The sequence below is a fragment of the Bombus bifarius genome, unplaced genomic scaffold (assembly GCF_011952205.1).
Source record: "Bombus bifarius isolate JDL3187 unplaced genomic scaffold, Bbif_JDL3187 scf7180000008176, whole genome shotgun sequence".
Lineage (NCBI taxonomy): Eukaryota > Metazoa > Arthropoda > Insecta > Hymenoptera > Apidae > Bombus > Bombus bifarius.
In genome coordinates this window covers 178,897-200,891 of record NW_022884493.1, presented here as the reverse complement: position 1 = coordinate 200,891, position 21,995 = coordinate 178,897, and the positions used below count along the sequence as shown (strand labels likewise).

The following is a 21,995-nucleotide window of genomic DNA, read 5'->3' as shown; positions in this document are numbered from 1 at the left end:
TATTTGTTTTACTGCATATATTTTAGATAAGTTACAGAATTGTTATATATTATGAAAATATATTATTAGTCCATATAAAATAATAACAACTTTATACGCAATGTATTTATAATATAGCTTGTGATCCACGCCATGAGGCAATAGTATGATGTCCTGTTGAATAATTATCTCCACTCTAAAACCAATGGGAAAAGGATAGTTTGGATATATTTTTTGTTTTGAATATTTTCATCATTCTGATTACCTGCGTCAACATTAGCAATTCGTCTTGAGTGTCGACGATTTTAACGGGAAATGGAGATCCAGGTACAAGGACGCCTGCCCAACGAACTTCGACTCTATAATCACCTGGTTCCGTTGGATCGTATCGACATAAGATTATCCGATCCTTCTGAGTCTCTCTCTGCATTTCTACTCTAAACGCTCCTTTAGGACCACGAACCCTCACCGTTAGTTGACCGGCGCCGGCTCCACGAGTGTCGCAAATAAAACGTGACTGAAATGTTGCTAATACTCCGTGTTCTATACCTGGCCCGTAAACTCGAACCTATTATTAAAAACATTTTTCGCCACTAATCTTTCTCGTTCATGGGCATCATGATCCATATAAAATGTAGATCCTACGATACCTTTGAAGCATCTGGAGCACCAGAAACGCGTAACGTAAAAGGTGAGCCAGGGACATGTTCTCCGGCGTACTTAATGGTTAATGCATGACGTCCAGCTTCTTGAGGTTTTACGTTCAATGTAAACGTTGCATCACCGTGATCGTATAATTCGCAATAAGCAACTTTATGAGGACCAACGCAATGAGCCGTTAATTCGCCTAAATATAAAAGGATATTTAGATTTAACCCACACAATTAAATAACAAAAATAATGAAGTATAATACATACCAGGTCCAGCACGTCTTGTATCAATAAAACTTCTTATTTCCTGACCGACTATACCATGTTTCAATCCATCTCCGGAACAAATAACTCGCGACGCGTCAGCGGCACTCGTTACATTTATTTGCAAAGGGCATCCTTTCAGCTGTCTTCCATTCCAAGACACAGTCATTAGAAGAGGATCAGGCGTTAATGGTATGTAACTTGCTCGATAAACGCTGTCACCTATACGTAAAAACATAATTTAAACAACAAATTATGACGTAATACAAAAAATCATAGTTATAAAAAATAAAAGATATAATTACCTAAATGTTGTAACATTACATTAAGTTCGCTAGTTGGTGAAAATAACTGAACTTTTGGTGTGCCTGTGCCAGCTTGAGAACCATCTATTGTGAAACTAACTTCTTCTCCGCACTTTGCTGATGTTAAACCTCTTCCCCTTAGCAAAACTCGACTTGTGTCTTGTATAGGCGGCTAAAAGTAAGAGATTAATACTAATTTGCTACAGTTATAATAGTATAAACATAATCCTGAATAGTTAAATACCTCTATGTCTTGAACAATTGCTAATTTTGGAGCCCCTGGGAATGGTATTCCGTTAAATAATATTTCTAAACGATGTTCCCCACCATTTAATTCTGGCGGAATGAGTTTCAGTCTATTATTTGAAGTCATTTCAAAAGACAACATATGCTCTCCTATTTTTCCAGTAAGTTCACCAGGTCCAGCTTCAGCAGTGTCGAAACTAATTTTATTTGATGGATGTAATTTTAATCGCCCAACATCATCGCATACAGCCGGCCAGCCACCTTAGAAAAATAAAGAAAATATTTATAAAAGTTAATATATTATTTTTATAATAGCAACAATAATAAAGGTTATTGTTATTTACCAATTACTCGTAGATTCCGTGTATCTATGATTTTTGGATGCCAGGGAGATCCTGGAAGTTGTTGACCAGCAGAAACAACTCGAATGTCAAATACCCCAACTTCAGTTGGGACATAGGACACATTCCAGGTACCCGGATTAGCTCCGGCTTCAATTATCGCTTTCGAAACGCTATCCGGGCCATCTACCTAAAGAAGGATAGTAATAGATCGTAATAAAGCACGGTAAAAAAAGGAATAAAACTGTAAAACATAATAATATCCATGTAGAATGTGAGTCAAATGAAATATTACACTTCTTGCTAAGTACCTGAACTGCTGGAGGGCTTCTGGTGCCAGTAACAATAAAATGTGCTGTTTTGTCGGCATGACCGCTTAATAAACCTTCTCCTTTTGCACGAGCTTGTCCAGCTGCATCAACTGTACATATTAATGGGCTGTCTGGTATAGGACACCCACCTGAAAAAAAAATATAATTTTCTTTATCTCTCTAAAGTACTTTTTACATTAGTTAAACATTTTAGTGTATACTTAAAGTGTATGTATATTAATCTTACCATATGTGATATTAATCATGTATGTACCAGGTACGCTAGGAGAAAATTCAACCATCTCTGCACCATCGTTGAGCGGAGTAACTTGTAACGGAAGTTCTTGACCCAGTGGACTTGTCGCTACTACATCCAAATCCGCCATTCCAGCATCTGTTTTTATTACTATAACAATTTACGATTACAATTATAATAAAAATGTTATTTTATTTTGCGAAACAAAAAATATATATGCATGTATTTATAATTTTATTATTATACTTTTGAAGGCGATGTGGTCATGTACAGATACTATCATTGGTCCTAGTTCTTGCAGTTTCACCTTGGAAATATCGAAAGCTTGGCAGAAAAAAGGTGAACCTAAAACTGGCTTTGTGCCTTGTAAGACATCAATCTTATACGTCCCTAATAAAATGAGAATATTTCAACTATTAGGTATAATAATATTACTAGTATTATTACTTGCATTTTTAAATTACATACCAACAGTATTTGTAGTAAACTCGGCGAGTAAATTTCCATCTCGATGCTGATAACATCGAACTGGAACTGCATTACCTTGTGGTCCACTAATTACTACATCAAATTCTTTCCCAGGACTTCCTAAAGTTTCGATAGTAAATGAGGTCACTTTGCCAACGCATGATTGATATAATCCTAATCCTGTCGCAGTTACTTCTCTTCCTCCAGTAGGACCACGAACTGTCACATCCAATGGGCTTCCTAACAAAAAATCACACAGTGAATAATGTAACTGAACTAAAATATCAACAGATAACTATAAAAATAGACAATAAATACTGTACCCAATATATGAACTTCGTTATATTTTATGTGGATTTTATGAGGAGCTGCTCGCGTAGGATGAAACATTATATCATAGTGGCCATTTTCTCCTTCTCTAACTACGCTATCGACATCAGCTCCAGCGGCGCGTACATTTACGGTCAACTTTCCGGGTCCGGCTTCTTTTGGTGCAACAACTACAGAATTTTAAAGAATTATTTAGAATAGAAATATTTCATATCTATTTTAATATAAAATTATATTTTACACGTTATACCTAGTATGGTTCCTGGTCGATGACAAACTACATCTGACACTTCCTTAATTGTTACTTTTCCAGGATCGAAAGCTTGAAGTGTCTGAGAACTAATTATCTTGTGACCATCACTGAATATTACGCTGTAGGTACCGACCTGTCGCGTACGAATTTCTACTCGATATAAATTGGATGATAATTTCGTCAGTGTGCACGGAATAATTATACCATCGGGGCCTATATCAGACGCACAGTTGAATTATAATGTTACAGGATGCATCATATAACAATATTAATATATGAAACATAAGTTTACCTGTAACCTCTGCAGATACAGGCCCCTCTAATCCTGGCATTTCTAAGTCCATATATGCTGTATTCCCAACACGAATCATAGATGGTCCATCTAACATTGTACTAATCACTGGACATTTGAACGGACTCCCTATTGGACGACATATAAAATTACTAATCTTTTAATGAATATTAATTAAAATCTGATGAAAAGAAAAAGATTTATTAACCTGGTACATTATCATCATTGAAACTAATATTGACATAATGAGTACTAGTAGTTTGTGGAACGAATGTTACATCGTATAATCCACGAGCACAAGCAACTACTTCGGCCTTAACTGTGTTATTGTCCGTGCTCACTACTAATTCCAATGTCCCCTCACCAGCTTCTGCTGCATCAACAGTAAATGTCGTTGCTTGACCTAATAATGCTTCAGAAAGACCTGATACGTGTACCTGCATGAATTTTTAGTGAGATAACTCGTCCAAGTAAACGATATTTTGTGACACTTTAAAAAGATTACCTTTGTAACATCATAAACATTGCAAGCAAATGGAGAGCCTTTCACATGTTCATTGTCCACTAATATGCTGATATTATGTCTGCCCACTTCCATAGGCACAAAGCTGATATTATATTTTCCTTCTATAGGTTCTATTGTAATAGGAAGTGATATGTTTGATGGTGGTGTTACAATTACGTCACAATTTGTTGAAGGAGCTTGTGGATCTATAATAAAGGAAATTAATTGCTTTACAGCTCCCATTTTTAAATTGTGACCTGTAATTATGGCTTGGCCTGCACCAACTACTTTACAGCTGAATGGTGAGCCTAAACATAAAACATTAAATTTGAGTCTGAGGCATCTAATACATAACTGTTATGTATTTGGATTCATTGTATTTACCTGGGACAGGTTCTCCATTAAAGCGAACACTAAGACTGTGTACAGCAGCTTCTTGTGGTTTGAAATTAACTCTGAACTTTGCATTTCCTTCGCTTTGCACATAATTTGGCACATTCTTACCATTTACAGCAACAATAATTTCAAGATTGCCAGCACCAGCTTGACTAGCATTGACTAAAATGAAACATGCGTGTATAAATATAATTAATGTATGAAATATATGAAAGGAAATAAGGAAATATTACACTTACTGCTAAAGAAGACCGGTTTACCAACAACACCACTATTTATATCTGTTACTTTTACTTTATCAGCATTGTAAGCTTTTACTAAGAATGGACTACCTTCCACATGCAATCCATTTATTTTTACTTCAACGCTATGATCACCTATAAATTTTATGTACTTTCTTTTAGATATCCTTTCCATTATCATCGTTTCATATTCATTCACATACCAACATCTTTAGGTGTGAATCCTGCAGTATAACATCCATGGCCACTTTGCTTGACATGAATTGGTAGACTTTCTCTAGTTGGTGAGAGAACTTCTACAGTAGGAGTTCCTAATGAGGAATCTGCCTCTATTGTAAACGTTGTTAAACGATTCACAGACACTTTTTCTAGTCCTTCAGTTATTATTACTTTCGCCGTGTCGCTTACCTGACATTTCAAAGAAGTTAATTATTTTTAATAAACAACTATAATAAATAGAAATACGTAATAATATTACAAGAGCAAAAAAATAAAATAATTATTATACCTGGCAACTAAAGGGACTGCCAGGTACATCCTCTCCATTAAACCTTAAATCCACAGTATGTACAATTGGTTCCCGAGGTGTGAACGATATTGCATACGTGTGAGGACCTTGAGCTTGAGCAGATGTAGGTACGCGACCACCGTTTACCGTCACTTCCAGGTTTCCTGGACCTGCCTGACTAGTTTCAACTAAAAAGAGAAAGAAGAAAATCAACAAATAACTCTCGATATATGTAATATATAATAGATTTCAATATATTATTAACTATAGCAACAATACCTAAGAAAGTTACAGGCATTCCAATAACACCATGTTTAGAATCCTTCACTTTGATAGCAGTCACGTCATACACTTTGCAGCTAAATGGACTACCAATCACGGGAACATTCCGATGGCTTACTGAAATTCTATGTTCTCCAACTACTCTTGGCGTAAATGCTACGCTGCACGTTGTATCTTTGTTGTCAGTGACTTGAGCGGGTACAGCCTGTCCATTGGGTCCTATCAAGTCCGCCGGTTAGTTGTTTAATACAATTTAGTCAGCCAACTACTAGGGTGGATCACATGGATACCAAAAGTGAACAGTGGAGCGTTTATGCGAGTCTATCAAGTTCTTTTCTGATGTTAAGGTATTTAATTATGATAAGCATTGTCTAAAGAAAGCGATATATGTATATATATACAGACATGTTATTATGAAAGAACTAATCACTGGAGCTTTTTAAATAAAAATTCAATAAGGTATTAGTTTGCTTGTATTGTCTGGTAATTGAATTCAAATTGATAGTTAGTTTATATTAGATACTGCAAAGTTATATAAAACAAGTAACTCAAGCAAAATGTATGAAAATTTAAGAAATAGATTAGAGATCGATTTTTGCATTGTTGATATTATACTTAATAGCTAAGTACTACTCAAATAAATGATCATGTTGGCACATTGGCTAAAGCAATACGGGTTTCACATTCAGAGTCTATGATAAAGATAAAATTAACATATATATAGCACCACGAAAATGGCTGTCACGCTTACTTTGATTTAGTAGTTAACAGTAAAATTGGGAAGTGTTAGTCACTGCTTTAACAAACGAATATTAAGGTAAAACCGACGCCTTTATAATATTCTAAAGTGGTAACTAGTGGTAGAAGAACATGGAGACGACATAATGAGCTATCTCAATACAATATTTTTAGAGTATACGTTAAATAAAAAACCCACCACCAGTTATTTCATATAATCCATTACTAAAATAAAAATGAGATTAGTTGTGTTTGAGAAGTCTAGTAATGTCGTAGTCTGAAAGCTGGCCGACCTGCAACAGAGAGAGAATTGCTCTCAAGCTAGAGATTAACAAGATAGACAACACAGAGGCAGAACTTCGTGCAAGTTTCTACCATAATTAACAGACAAGATATACATTACATGAATATTACTAACAAATGTAACAAACAGTCAAAAATTTATTATGAAAGTGATAAATACAACATGGAAGGTGCTTATATATATATACTTTCGGTTGTCGGCAAACCACTGTGCAACATTTGCAAAAATCTTATAATACTGAATTGGAACAATAAAAGAATATCGTAGGGTATGATGTTGCTGTGAAAATTGTGACATTTGTGTGATAACAGTAAAGATACAACTTTGAACTGAAAGATATACATGCAGGATACACGTATTAATATACAATTACAGTAGGAAATGTCAATGTCAATGACAATAAGAGGGAGATAGACATACCTTCAACGTTAACTTCTAAATCTTCTAAGCTACCGGCAACATTACTAACGGTAAGATAACTTTGTCGTCCTAGTCCAGCACTGCTTAATGCCTGCCCACTCACAGTTACATGACTATCACCACCTACCCGAGTTACAATCGGGCAGCCTGGTACTGTTCGTTTATTGAAGGCTATATTAATTATGTGTTCGCACGCCTCGAATGGTACGAAACTAACCGAAAACCGAGCATTTCCCTGTGGGGTGACTTGAGTAGGTATGTTCTGACTGCGAGCTGATATCGTAATTTCTAAATTTCCTTCACCAGCTTGACTTGCATCAACTATCAAAGCAATAAATATTTTGTAAAGAATTGTAACAAAAAATCGAAAATTGAACAGAAGTAATTTTTAAATATCTTTTCTACATACCAGTGAAATGTGTAGGTTGACCAACACTACCCCTAGCTACTGGGCCAATTAATACTTTATCTGCATTAAATGCTTTAGCTAAAAATGGTGTGCCATTTACAGGATGACCATTATATTCAACACTAATCGAATGAACACCGACGTCTCTTGGAATAAATTCTGCAGTAAAACCACTTTTTATATCTCCAGTTACTTTCACGGGCAATTCACTATTTGGTCCTAAAAAGAATACGCTTTCCTAGCATCACATAAAATAGTACTGGGAAATTTATAATATGATATTCTTACTGACCTCTTACAGAAACTGCAAGCTCTGCACTGCCACTACCATCAACCCCCATATGAAAACTAGCAGGTTGATCTACTGGAATTAATTCCAGGTGATTTAAACTTAAAGTTACTCTACTGGTATCAGATACATTACAAATAAAAGGACATCCTTTCACTGCTTCTCCATTAAATTTTATATCAATGTAATGTGATTTAGCAATTTCTGGTGTAAAAGAAACAAGGCAACGTCCTCCCCCTACTACTTGAACATGATTGGGTACTTCTCCTTCATTGATAGAAATTTCAAGTTGTCCTTCACCAGCCGCACTAGCATCAACTATAAAATTAACAAAGGATATAGATTGACATGTATTATATTTTTTCTTCTATAATTCGTTATCTTTAGTTACCTCTAAATTGACAGGCATGCCCAACAACAGCACTGGGTACATCGGTAACTTGTATCAAACTGCTGTTGTACACCTTAGCAACTAGTGGTCCTGCCGGTAGCTTTTGTCCAGCGATGGTTACTTCTACAAGATGACTGCCTACTTCTATTGGAGTAAATTCAACGCGAAATTCTCCTGGTCTTCCTGACTCTTCGTCAATTTTTGCTGGTACATGTCTCTTAGAAGGTGCTAGAAATAATTATTATATATTTATTATACGAAGTAATTAATAAATATAATATCAAATCTGGAAATATACTTAATTTTAGATACGTACTTATAATTTGTACATCAATTTCATTACTATTAAAGCCAAGAGCAGAAAGTTCAAAAAGTGCTGGACTACCAGCAGGGACCAATCTTATGGAATCCCCAATCACTGACATTTTTGGGGCTGGCATAATGCCCACACGCCAGGGTGATCCTGTAAATTTATAATTTTATCAGATAGTAATTGTATATATAAAATTGCAAAAATATATACATATATATACATAGTAATATAGTAACAATCTTTAATTGATTGTTTCAATATACACCATGAATTTGTTAGAAATAATAGAAGAATTTATATATGACACTGCATCACTTTGAGTAAAATTTTAATTTTCCGGCAATACTATGTAACTCCAATCAAGTGCTTCCTAACCTTTATAGTTAGTATAAGAAGAAGCATAACGTAAAGTGAAGAAGAAAATAGATTTCATAATTATCGCGGGAAAATCGTTAGGATTATATTTATTCGAATTTGACATGAGAATATTTGACATTTATGGTAATTGTAAGAAGATACAAGAAACCAAATTACCTTTACTACTGTTAATATTAAACTAAGAGACCTGAAAAATGCTGAAAAACTTAAGGGAGAAAGGGTAGAATCGAATTACGTTATAAGGGTACTAAACTTCAAAATAGGAAATCGAAACACACAAATCGAATCTATCGGTCAATAATACGGTTCCATTATGGAATACACTTCGATCTCGGCCATAAGCACGAACAGATATTGAGTATTTTCACAATCGCTCGCGCACTAATTCGATTATGATCATTCCATCTTTACTGAACACTAATTGCGAATGATTCCGTTGGAAATCCATTTTAAATATCATTTGTAAACTACAAAGACGAAAAATAGAAGAAAGATCGAATGATCGAGAAAGTCAGAGAACTTTATAGCTTTAATTTCTTGATGAAGAAACGTCAGCAGGTCGCGACTCAGAATCGAGACAGACTCAGAGTCAAGCGACGAGACGGGTGTAGCTGCTGCTACTACTGGGTTGCTGCTTAGGCCCAAAACCAGGGCCGTGCTTTTCTTGGTATACATTCAACAATCCTCTTTCATACTTTTTCCCCTGTATCTATTTTATTCCACATTTACTTTCATTTCGGATTTTATGATCTTTTCCCCTTCATACGATGATTTTTTACCAAGAAAAAAAGACTATTTTAACTAGAAATTAACTTTATAGTATAAATCAGAGTAGGGTTTTAAATGGACATGATACGAGTATGTTCTCCCATCCGTTTCTTGCTCGTTCGACCGGCTACAGTATATTATGTATGTACTACAGTACACGTTCATAGGATACCTGATCTGCGTATTTCGATACTTTAAGGTCGGCCGCAAATAGAAATTTCACTATTTGCATTCAATACGAAATTACTTTAAAATAACTATGGAAAAAGTGTGACTGTATAATTAACGATTAGACAAGAGTAATGATTATCATCATTCGATACAAACGAAACAAATGTGTAATCTTCCATGTATCGCGATTCTATTTAATAATCACATTTTTGTTACTACACTAAACGAATATCACAACACAATACTTGGATGTATAAAAGAAATATAGCTTTCATGTATTGGAATTTCGTGACGGTCGAGTTCGTTCGGTTTTTCCTTGAGAGAGAGTCGGAAAACTAGAGCTTTATCTTTATTAGTAATTTGGCATTGCCATCTTTTATAACCAATCATGCGAGGAGATTCCAATTTGACATAATAAATTTGATATATCGCTTCAATAATAGGACAGTTTGGAAGTGAATTCGCCAGTGTTTGTGACATTTTATGTTAAATACATCTTATACTTTTGAAGTCTGTTAATGTAAAAAGAACAAGATTAGTAATGTTTTTTTATATGTATGAAAAGTAAAAAGGGCAATTAAAAAGCGTTCGATATGTTTTACACGATTTCCTGCTTTCCTTTCGTTCCGAATTGTCTTGCGCTACATTCTTAATGCCAGGAGTTATGTCGAAGAGACTGTGGTTCATGATTCGCTGCATTCCCCGACATAACGGGTCATACGGAAGAAAACTCGTTTCAATATTTTCAAAAATATCTCTTAAATTGTTAACTACTGATTTAAATACGATTAACGAAAAAAAATCTAAAAAAACAAATCTAATTTGTAAATCTAATATCGTAATGAATGTTACATCACTTATGCAATAATAATTTGGAATTAATTATACGTAATGTAAGAATACATAATTTGGCACGAAAGCAATGATGTTATATAAACACAGTATCGTAATTTCCATCCTATAAACGCAATAAATTCTTCTGTAGCGATGTAATTAATACATAATTGAAATTTTCATGGTTAGTACATATTCTAACCGAGCGTTACGGTAATTTGCGCATCACTTGCATTTAGAAATTGTACTTATGTATATGGGTACATTGCAAGTATGTATATATATTTTTTTGATATGTAGATATATCTAGATAAATTCTTAACAACATACGTATTTCTAATTACAATCGATAGATGTGCTTTTACAACATTTTGGAAATAACTAAGAAATAAATTTAAATTAGGGAAATCGAATTAAAATAGCACGAAACAGCGAGAAGAGAAAGCAATTGAAATAAAGAAATTGAAAAATATATCTAAGACGCATTCCACATGTCGTCAAACCATAAGTTATTCTGCGTGGTGCGTTAGAATAGAAACAACCGCAATCATTTCTCTCGTGATAAATAATAACGGCGCAGGACATATTTGGCTTTACAAATGATCGCATAAGAACAGCTGTTCTTCATAGTTATCATAGACTACTATTATTAGAAATATAACTAAAAAAATACTCATTATTTAAACATATCAAGAAAGTAAAAAGATATCCAGGTCATTATCGAATACATTTTGTCTTAATAGTAGCTATATATCATGACATATTGATATATTTACATATTAATATTAAATCTCAATATTCTCTAGAAAATCTTAAGAATCATCATAATCATCATTATAGTATGTGCAGTTACGCGAATTACGTTTACCTCTATGTAGGCAGAGATCGACTATCCTCGTTCGTAACCAAATACGTCTACAAGCATATAAAGACTTTAGTGACCACACCTACGGTTTCCTTCTCCCCGTGATATTCTTGTTCAATTAATGATAATATACAAGATTGAATATTACAAAAATATTATACAAACTTTATCTAGTAAATGCTACTTGAAAAGCATTAGCGTTATATATATAAAAGAATTTGTTAAATGTAATTTATCGACAAATATTATACGACGTAGACTGTAAAATAAAATCTAGGCTATCGGAATATTGAATTTTTTCTGATTTTTTTCATGTTAAACATGTTTTTTTCTAAAAACCAGAAATGACATTTTTGAGCTATCTTAATGCTCGGAACAATTGGAAAACTGTACACCAACGAACTTCTTTACAGCATTGTAGGTCACGTGCAATGTATAATTACCGTTGCAAAATGCAATTTTTTATATCGTTAATGATATCCTTCGTAGATGTGCAGTAGCGTAGCACAAATTCTTTCAAATTTTACTTTCATAATCTGTCATAGTAAATAATGTTCTAAACTATTATAAGATTGTGCCAAACAATAAGATAAATTCCCGAAATACCTAAACATTGTATAATCGTATTATATTGTACAACAAAAGTAATATATTTCTACTTAAATAGGGATATTATTGATTGTGCTTAGTTAATAAATGAAAGGAAAAAATTTAAGAAAGAAAGGAAATGATGACGTTGTATATATGTCAGTGGAACATCACGTGGATGCGTGAAATCGCAAGTCAATGACCTGATCAATGACCTGTTGACTCCGACAGTATATGTATATGTATGTGTGTATGCACAAACGTGCTCGAAAAAAGTGAAATAATATAAGACATGCAGATTATTAAATGTAATTTTCGTACAAAATTTAAATATAATATCGTACATAAATATAAGAAATTTCATAAACAGTACTGATTATACTCTTACAATGTAAGAAAACATTTTCGTTAAATATTATGCATTGCACAACTTTATTTGGTAACTCCTTTTACCAAATAGAGAGATTCAATTCTCAAGCAATACCATCTCTATTTAATTATTTTCTTTATAGAAATATATAAAGCTATGGATCACTTTTACTATTAGAAGATTGATACATTAAGGCAGTTTGAGAAGAAAATCGTTCACTCAGGAAATAGAAATAACATTATCATTGTCTAAAAGATCTTCTTTAAATATTTTAAACTTGGAAATATCTAAAATTTTATTTTATATTATTACGCTATATTATCTTTAAAGATTTTCTACTACATTCAGTTTAATTTACTAAATTATTATATTGTAGGAATGCAACGGATTTTTATCGTATAAATATCGAATAAAAAGTGACTTACCAGGGACTACTTCGCCATTGAATGTCATTTCCACAAGGTGTACAACGGCTTCATGGGGTACAAATGATGCCAGGAATCGTTGACTACCTAATGCTCTGACAAAACTAGTTACGTGACCACCATTCACGAGGATCTCTAGATTTCCAGATCCAGCATTAGATCCGTCAACTATAAATTTGAAAGATACAGGACAATACAGATAAATTTGCATTAATACCCTTTATTTTGTATAATATATGTTTTTAAATACATACTTTCAAATTCTACTGGCTGATTAACAATGCCATTCGGAATGTTCCCAATCTGAATACCACGTGCATTGTATGCTTGCGATCTGATATAATAAAGGATTTAATTTTTTATGTGATTATATCTTTATTAATAATTTCAGTAAATACAAACCTGAACGGTGAGCCCTGAATATGTTGGCCATTTACTAAAATTTGAATGATATGTTCTCCAACTTCTTCGGCGGTTATTGTATACGTTAAACCTCGGAGAGTTGATTTCTGTACTGGAATTATTTTACCATTTGGGCCTAAAATCGGATAAATTATATTGAAAAATATATGATGTGCTGTACTAGTAATATAATATAATAAAAAATCTTACCAGAAACACTAACGGTAACTTTATCCGGATCTATACTTTGATCTATGATAAAAGTAGCCGGTCTATGGATCGGCAATGTTTCAAGCGCACTTCCACTTGCAAGTTCGTAATCCCTAGCTTGCGTTGATGAATTAGTAGAGATTCCACTATTAATATACCGTTCGGTAATTCCATCTGTGGTATCCGCACTTTTGTAATAATTATTATTTTTGTTTTTAAGAATTCCATGCGTTTGTGTGCGAGTATTATGACTTTCATTGTTATATTTTTGAGATATGTTGTACTCCGAAGTTGAAAGTTTCTGAGTGGACATAAAATTTGAGGAACTATTGTGAGTATGCAAAATATTCTTTGAATTATAACCTTGAGTATTCTTGTAATTGTTATTGAAATAATTTGGGTTATTCGTATTTTCAGCTGTAGCAGAATTGTTGGTTAGATTAGCAAGAGATTCTAAACTGCCGTAAGATAACAAAGATTTTGTTTTCTCTATAGCATCCCACGAATCTCTTCTAGATGTTCCGCCTACCATTGACGATACTCTAACGTTGCTACTTGTATCAACTGTTCCATTATCTATAGAATCTTTCCTATTATAACCGTTGTCTCTGTCGTTATTTCTTGGACTGAAACTTCTATTGATAGGACTTTGAGTCGCGCTACGATATGTCATTGGACTTCGGTTCGGTGACCGAGATCGCTTTAATGATCCTGAGCTATAAATTTCTCGAGATTCTTTAATAACTGGCGAATATCTTGGATCATGTACAGTCGGACTTGGATTTGGAGAGCGTGATCTACTTATTGTATTGGACGTATAAACGTCTTTCGATTCTTTCATAAAGCTAGGACTTTGTACAGTCGGAGATCTTGAATGATTGTATGTAGTGGAAGAGTAAATTTCTTTCGTATCTTTAACCATAGATGGACTATGAAGATTTCGTGAAACAGGACTATGATTTGGAGATCGAGTATGATTAAAAGAAGTTGATGTATGGTATGTCGAGCTAGAATTTTCCAACGAATAATTATTCGATGTCTTATAAGTGGAGGTAGTTTGCTGTACGGGAGAGTATTCGCGTACTCGTTGAGTTGGGCTGGGTAATTTGTACGTAGGCGAAGAATAAGTTTTCTGCTGTACAGGACTCGATCGATCAGTTCCAACCGAAACGTTCAAACCATTCATTCGTCTTTCCAACGAAGATAATTTAGATCTTTCGAGACTAGATTCTTTTGACCTTTTCGATCCTTTTTGAGTTCCCACTCGAATAGAAAATGGAGAACCTCGAACATCGGAACCATTGAAGTATACATAAACTCTGTACTTTCCAGATTCTGATGGGACGAATGAAACTTGGTATTGCATATGTCCAAGATTTTCCACTCTGAAAGGAACGGACTGTTTATCATGGACTAAATCTATTATTACATCGCCAAGACCTCCGGTTCCTGTTGCATCAACGGTAAATGAAAATGGTTGTCTTGGCAAAGCACCTTCCGTATCCAGTAGCTACAAATATTTACTGAATATCATCGATATTCAATAAAATAAATATGAAAATATACAATATAAAAACTGACGTACCTTTACTCCATTAGGATCAAATACAAAGCATGTAAATGGTCCACCTTGTATGTGATTTCCTTTATGAGTTATCGCGATACTCCATTCTCCTGTCTCATCAGGTTGGAATGTCGCAGTATGAACTCCATCATTCTCTTTGACAGGACACGACAGAGATCTTCCAGTGGGGGACCACGCAGTCACATCAATGCCATCATGACTAGTTCCTAAAATTTATTTGTTTTATAAATATAAGTAATTTGATATAATTTCTCATTTATTTCACATAAAATATTTACCGTAACTGTTGACTAGAACTTCGACGATAGATCCTATCGCGCACGGATCCATACCAGGCGATTTAATTTTGGTTAAAGGAGGTAAAACTCTAAAGTAATAGGGACATCCATCTACTAATTCTCCATCGTTATATACCATTAACTGTGACGCAAACAGTAATGAACTTCGGGTATTAATTGCTCATATAATATGCGCAACATGTAATGTATTTAGAATTATCGAATCAAACCTTATGCATTCCGACTTCAGTAGGTATGAAGGTTCCTTTCCCATGAATTCCGTTCCACGTGAGTCTACATTCTATCCGTCCGCTCGGATTTATCACTTCACCACGTACTTCTCTTGTATTTACTTCTTTGGTAAGAATCTCTAATTTGAAATGCGCCTAAAAGCAATGATTATAATCACTGTTACATTTTGTTAATACATATAACAATATACTTGGAAGAATGAACGCAAATAAGTTCTTAGGTAATAATTAACGAACTAACCGGCTGTTGCACTCTAGCGGAAGTGCTATCAATGTGAACAACAATTTGTTTGCTCGCTTGAGGGCGAGGCTTTACCCATTGAAAGTTTGCCGCATACGCCATAACGCCTAAATGTTCTACGTTTTGATCTGCCATATCTTTTGCCTTGAGAATAGGCTCCACGCCCAGTTTTTTGCCTCCGTCAATACCTTTTGAAGAATATATAAAGTAAACATAGTACTTTGCACAATAAAGTGAAAAAGGAAAAACAAAGAGAGTGAAAATACTCTCTTACATGTAACTACACATAAATGCTATTTACCCATCTGTATATTATGTTCCCATGCAGAAGGATCGGTATCGATTTTATCGTAAACAGGAGCTGGTCCACCCAAGTTTCTGACAATGCTACATAAAGTTCTCCCGTCGTTCCAATCGGTCTGTAAGAAATGATTCGAAAATAGAAAAATGTTCGTAGTATGATCTCATACCAGTGTAAGAAGTACTCACTCACCGTAAAATTTTGTACTGGATGAGATAATTGTGAGTTAACCCATCGTAATGTTGCATGAAAACCTGGCGAACCTTCCTTCATGAAGTATGATAAATAGGTCATTCCCGATAATTCGTCCAAATATGGAGATGCAAGATACTCTGGTTCCAACACCATAGGTATATCGAATTCACGTTTTGAAATCTCCATAGCTTTTCGACAGTTATACACGCTATAAGTATAAAATTTCTTATGGAATTTCTAACTTGTAATTTGTAAAGTAATTATAGAAAAGTTAAGATTCTGCAGTTGTATACCTATCGTTAGGATCGAGCCGACGCCAGTGGGGAAATAGACCTGGTTGACAATAATCAAGCAACGCACTCAGGTATACGCCTGAATTCCAATCTGTAGTGAAGTTATTGACTCTACATTCTGGCAAGACCGTCTGTAAAATGTGTATGTATTGATAAAAAAAACAGCCTTTAGCTCGTAAGACTTAAGAAGTTTTCCTATGTATCAGCGTGTAACTCAAAATATATAAGAGTAAATCTACTCAAAGTTACTGGTGTAATTACATATATGTACTGACCTTGAGCCATGCAAGCATAAGTTTCCTTGGTGGGAACTTGGACTTGCCTATTTGGTACCTTACAATGAGCGACCATATTAGACCAAGGATCAGTTTCAAATTTCCATTGACGATATCTACGTTACCTACAAAGAACAAGTGTAAGATTAAAATTATTTAAGTTATTTAAATTTCTGTCAATAAAAAGAAACTATACAGATAAAGCTGATCATTACCGTAACTGAGGTTTAATGTTAGTAACTCTGCCATCATTAAGTGTAAGTAAGTATTGTTAAAAAAATTATAAAAGTTTCTTCACTTGTTAAAGACCCTTAATAAGGCACTTACGCGCTAGAAATTATATTAGCTGCTGGATACACACATGAAGTTTAATTGTAATGGTGCTAGACCATGATCTCGTAGGCGCCAATAGAACACCAGAAAGGCAATGACCTCGAAGTTTGATTTACAAGCAACGTCGTCACAATTGTATTTTTCATTTCGAAAGATAAGTTTAATTGTGCATAAATGTTATCGTTGTAGCACTGTGAAAACATTAATTTCGAAAAATATTATTAAAAAATGTGATGTATGGATTTACTTGTATATATAAGTTTATACAAAATACATTTGTGACGATGATCCACATTTAACTATTACGCTTATCGTGATGTGACTCATAGCATAGCGCATACAAGCCATGTGTTTGTGCATTTTGCCACTGACCACCGAGAGAGCTTCTCTTTACATATATATATATATATATATATATATATATATATATATATATATATATATATATATATATATATATATATATATATGATTCCGAACATTTTAATTGCTTGATGTTTTATCGAAGAAAATAATCTGTAGTTTATATGGCACATTCGATTAGTAGATAAAGTTTCTCTGTTCCTCACAACCAGTTAGCAAGAAAGAAATTACATAATTAATTGATCAAAAGCACATAATTATGTAAATCGAACAAATCAAGGAATCATGTATGTAATTATACACAAATCATCTAGGAGAAGTACTAGAATGGAAAAGCGATTATTAGATAATGTGACGCGTTCCTTGCTACAGTAATCGTATACATATATGTACTTGGTATAACATTTGTATCGTATTCTATAAGTGAGAAATTAGCGTAACAGAGAATTTATCTCACCGATGTTGACGAGTTTCACACCGTCAGCCTCGATAGCTTGAAGGGCTGTTGAAACATTTTCTAAATGATGATGTTGATTAGCTGGTCTAGGATTCCATCGAGGCAAACGTCGTTTAGTAAGTACCTCGACAAGAGCGCAGAGTCGTGTACCATCGCGAAAATCTTCAACGAGGTCGATCACAGGACCATTTGCAGCATCGACCGCGTGTTTTAAGTGTTCGTTCACCCAATTTCGGAAAGTGTTCGCTTGAATTTCCACCCAGAGATCTTCGTGTCCTTTGATAGGCATTCCTTTCGCTGCCGTACCCTCGGCAGACCGGGCTACGAGACCCACTAATTCTTCTGGTCGTAATTGTTCGGTCGATTCCATTTTTGTTCCTATTGTGTATTGAACAAATTATACCGTATAAATTCTTACTTACTACTAATATAATATTCTTAATTAAAAAATAATAATTCGAGATAATTAAACGCGAACTATAAATCAAGTGATTTAATATGTTCAGGGCAAGAGATAATAGCAATATCGAACTTTCTTGAGTACAACATAATAATTTATTGACTTCCAAAAATCAGTAAAAGATTCGATTGATTGCACGATACTGTTGCCCCGCGAGTTCGTTAAAATATATCTTATGGTGAAAGTAAATGTCGGTACACTGCTATGTTTCTAATCATCGATGCATCTTATGTAGTTTATATCCGTTAAAATGAAAATCCAGCGCTCCGCTACTTCATTATTTGCATTCATTAAATCTCTTACGGTTACAGGCAAGAGAAAGGAAACAAGAAAGCGTAGAAATAATATTGCAGTTCAGCCATTCTGTTCTCGTGTTCTTTATCTGCGAAAGACGTCTCATCAAAAATCAACCTATTACTAATCAAATTACTAATATGATACTTATAGTAATGTGACATCAATTGCACGTGCCAAAGGAATTGCTTCGTTACGCTACACTATGTTATGACATCACTGTTCTCTCAAAACCTTGTCCGACCGGTGAAGCTTGCGTAAGTATGTAAAAATTTTACATTGAACCAAAACTTCGACCGACGATGCTATCGAACATTACGATCACGATAGAATCGAATTCTCTTGTGGTATCGTACGTTTATCGTGTAATGTTCGATTTCAAAATTCGATTTCGAGATATAACGTAAATAGCGAAAATAAATATAAAACCAGCAAGAACAAAATTACCGAGCAACAAAAATACACTTTTAATATTCGACTATGTATGATATTTTATACTAACGTTGTAAGAACGTATTGCAAGAAATTAGTTAATCACAAGAATAGAAAAAATAAGTTCTTTCACTGTTTCGTGGGAAACTTTAATAGAGCACAGATAGATATCGACGTTACAGACTTGCACCTACAGAGCTGATGTATACGAAATTTACTTGCTTTCCTTGCAGCTTCACCACATTTATCTTGCCGAATTTTTGTATTGTCAATCACTCAATTTTTGGCATATTCCACAATATTAATTAAGATTTGGCAGGCGCTAACAGACGTGGTTCTAAACGACTTAACAGGATAATTGTTTATGATCGATGGAAGTCATTCTAACGTAAGATAATAGATAATTTAGTTTCTAGAATGTGTGTACGTAAATTGTGTAGACTTTGTACGAAGAGCATTCGTCGATTGGTCAATAGTTAATGAAGTGACCAATCGGAATCTTCGTTGAAAGAGCGCGATTTGGAGTAGGTTTATTCAAAGAATACGCAAAAGGATAATTCCGAAATTATGCAAAAATTTTGATCGTTAAGAACGAAGTTCACGTCACCGAAATAAATATTATAAACGCAAATTGTTTTATTCATTCACTTGCACAACTGAAGACGTAAGAAAGTAAGAACGTTGTGGTATGCGAACTGATATTTACGTCGTTATACTGCGAAGCAACTTCCTGAACACGAAATTTCAGGGAACCGTTCCGAAGGAACGCTATTCCTTGATTTACACGATTTTTCTTTGAAACAGCTTGCTCCACTCGTTGATAAAATTAGGATGGACTTTAACGTGCCGATATACTATGCGAGAAACGCCATTTTTGGTTGTCGAAGATTTCCGGATCGTACCGTTGTCGACGATTGTTCTTCGACGCGCGTGAGCTCACTGAACTAACATGAAAAACCCCTTCTTTTCTCAGCTCAACACAAGCGCTTTCCGAGACCGTTGGAACTTGGAACACACGATTGTGATGAATATAAGCATGTATCTATACATCCACGGGCCCCGCACTGCATAACTTTCTTTATAATCCAAATAATATATCTTAAACAAAATGAGAGACTACTAAACGAGAATATCTCGATCTTTCCGACAAATAAAGCAAATAAAAGATGATTTCAAATGAAATTATTCCAGCATAACAAGAATTTTTGTGAAATATATCCTACTTATTTCTGTTTGATGCATCACTGAAATTCAGTAACTAGAATCACTCAAATTATTCCGCAAGGTGGTGGCACCTGTCGGAGTCGCAATCGCAAGGTAGCATATCCACAGGTGTATGAACAAATTATGTTTTATTATACATTACGTTATACAATACGTTTTTATGCATGTATGTATATATTGTCGAACAAGAATTTTAAAGATCTTTTTTATATCTGGCTATTCTCAGTAAGCAACTCGGATGGGAGTAACTTCAATGACTGGGATTCATCGTTGTATTCGGATGTTTCTTTATCACGTATTGAAATCTCCAAACCACCCATCTACATAGAATATATCGTTTAATATATTAATCAGTTATATTTAAAAATTTCACCATGCTTTATTATTTATACGGAATCATTAAGAATGAGAAAAATTTGATATAATTATCGATATCATTTCAAAATAATAATACATATTCTTATATAATCTATATAGTTGAATTACTCATACATATTCAACTACATTTCATGTTTCATCAAACTTTCATATACATATATATGTACGTATGTTTATACATATGTCATAACAATATACATACAGTATAAAATGTTTGTCCTTGCTTCTTATTACAATTATTCTTGTATGAATATCATGTTATCAATTTTTTAAGCTGTACAGAATGGAATATAAGATATAAGATAGAATGCCTACCTACCAATATCTTTTATAAATTAGTCACAATGTAGGTAGGGGTATTAACAAAATATACAATATATATATAAATCAAGATATATTGTACATAAACTTCTATATGTGGGACCACTGACTAAGGACAGGATAGATGTGATATTAAATGGAACTTTGTGTTTCAGGTTATGAAATACCGACCTGCCAGAAAATCAGAGTGTTTCTTACGTCCTCTGTGATTTTTCATGGCGAACATAAGAATTATTACCGACGTACAGAATAAACGTGACATTTGTGGCGTCAGCTTACCAACGGCTTGCTGTTTTACCGATGTAATTATTAAGAACTTTTGTATCTATCGTTGTTATATTTATCGAAATTGCATCCCCTCATAGGCCAGCATCTCCCCTACAGCGAAGAACAGGGTATGAAATGGATTGTATCACTGGACCTTGCGTCTTTATTTTTTAACGTTTCACTTAATCTAACTTGGGAAAATGACAGAAAAGACAAAGGTGAGAGAGTTAAGCATAAATGATAAGACATTCGAATTCGCTTTAAAAAGACCTATTTATTGATTAAATTTAAGAAATTATACAATAATCTTTGTAATTAAAGTTAATTTTATCTAAGTATTGCACAGCGACATTCGAGACTGATAGGATCCGTCGATGATCCGTCGATAAAAGATCAAAGAAACGATTAGTCATACACAATCCAGTTAATCATTCACATTTGAATCGTAAACTATAATGTTTATAATTTACGCGTCCAATTTTTGAAGGGAAAATTTAGTTTTATGAAAATATAATTTCAATCCAAACCACTACTATTCTGGAT

General features: G+C 34.0%; 1 protein-coding gene across 7 annotated transcripts; it reads right to left on the bottom strand.

The window, feature by feature from the left end:
* Positions 1–2: 2 nt before the first annotated feature.
* On the bottom strand, positions 3–20,205 carry LOC117209458 (filamin-C). Of its 7 annotated transcripts, none has more exons than XM_033451536.1 (40): positions 19,969–20,197; positions 18,077–18,457; positions 16,924–17,048; positions 16,649–16,779; positions 16,353–16,563; positions 16,161–16,278; positions 15,860–16,047; positions 15,598–15,753; positions 15,368–15,509; positions 15,090–15,295; positions 13,505–15,014; positions 13,295–13,430; positions 13,147–13,226; positions 12,893–13,060; positions 8,497–8,643; positions 8,181–8,408; positions 7,793–8,107; positions 7,501–7,719; positions 7,092–7,412; positions 5,627–5,848; positions 5,348–5,535; positions 5,043–5,247; positions 4,837–4,974; positions 4,586–4,759; positions 4,202–4,509; positions 3,905–4,133; positions 3,697–3,825; positions 3,402–3,617; positions 3,145–3,321; positions 2,822–3,061; positions 2,600–2,743; positions 2,345–2,503; positions 2,098–2,246; positions 1,790–1,976; positions 1,444–1,706; positions 1,200–1,371; positions 898–1,116; positions 630–826; positions 245–547; positions 3–175 (listed from the first exon to the last, which is right to left on the bottom strand). In XM_033451536.1, exons 2-40 carry the CDS (start codon positions 18,444–18,446, stop codon positions 107–109), a joined length of 8,859 nt encoding a protein of 2,952 aa, XP_033307427.1. In that variant the 5' UTR covers positions 18,447–18,457; positions 19,969–20,197; the 3' UTR covers positions 3–106. The 7 variants fall into 7 exon arrangements, with proteins under 7 accessions (XP_033307427.1, XP_033307425.1, XP_033307428.1 ...); XM_033451534.1 differs by having other exon boundaries at positions 18,077–18,454; XM_033451537.1 differs by having other exon boundaries at positions 13,505–13,805; positions 18,077–18,454; positions 19,969–20,196.
* Positions 20,206–21,995: the final 1,790 nt, after the last annotated feature.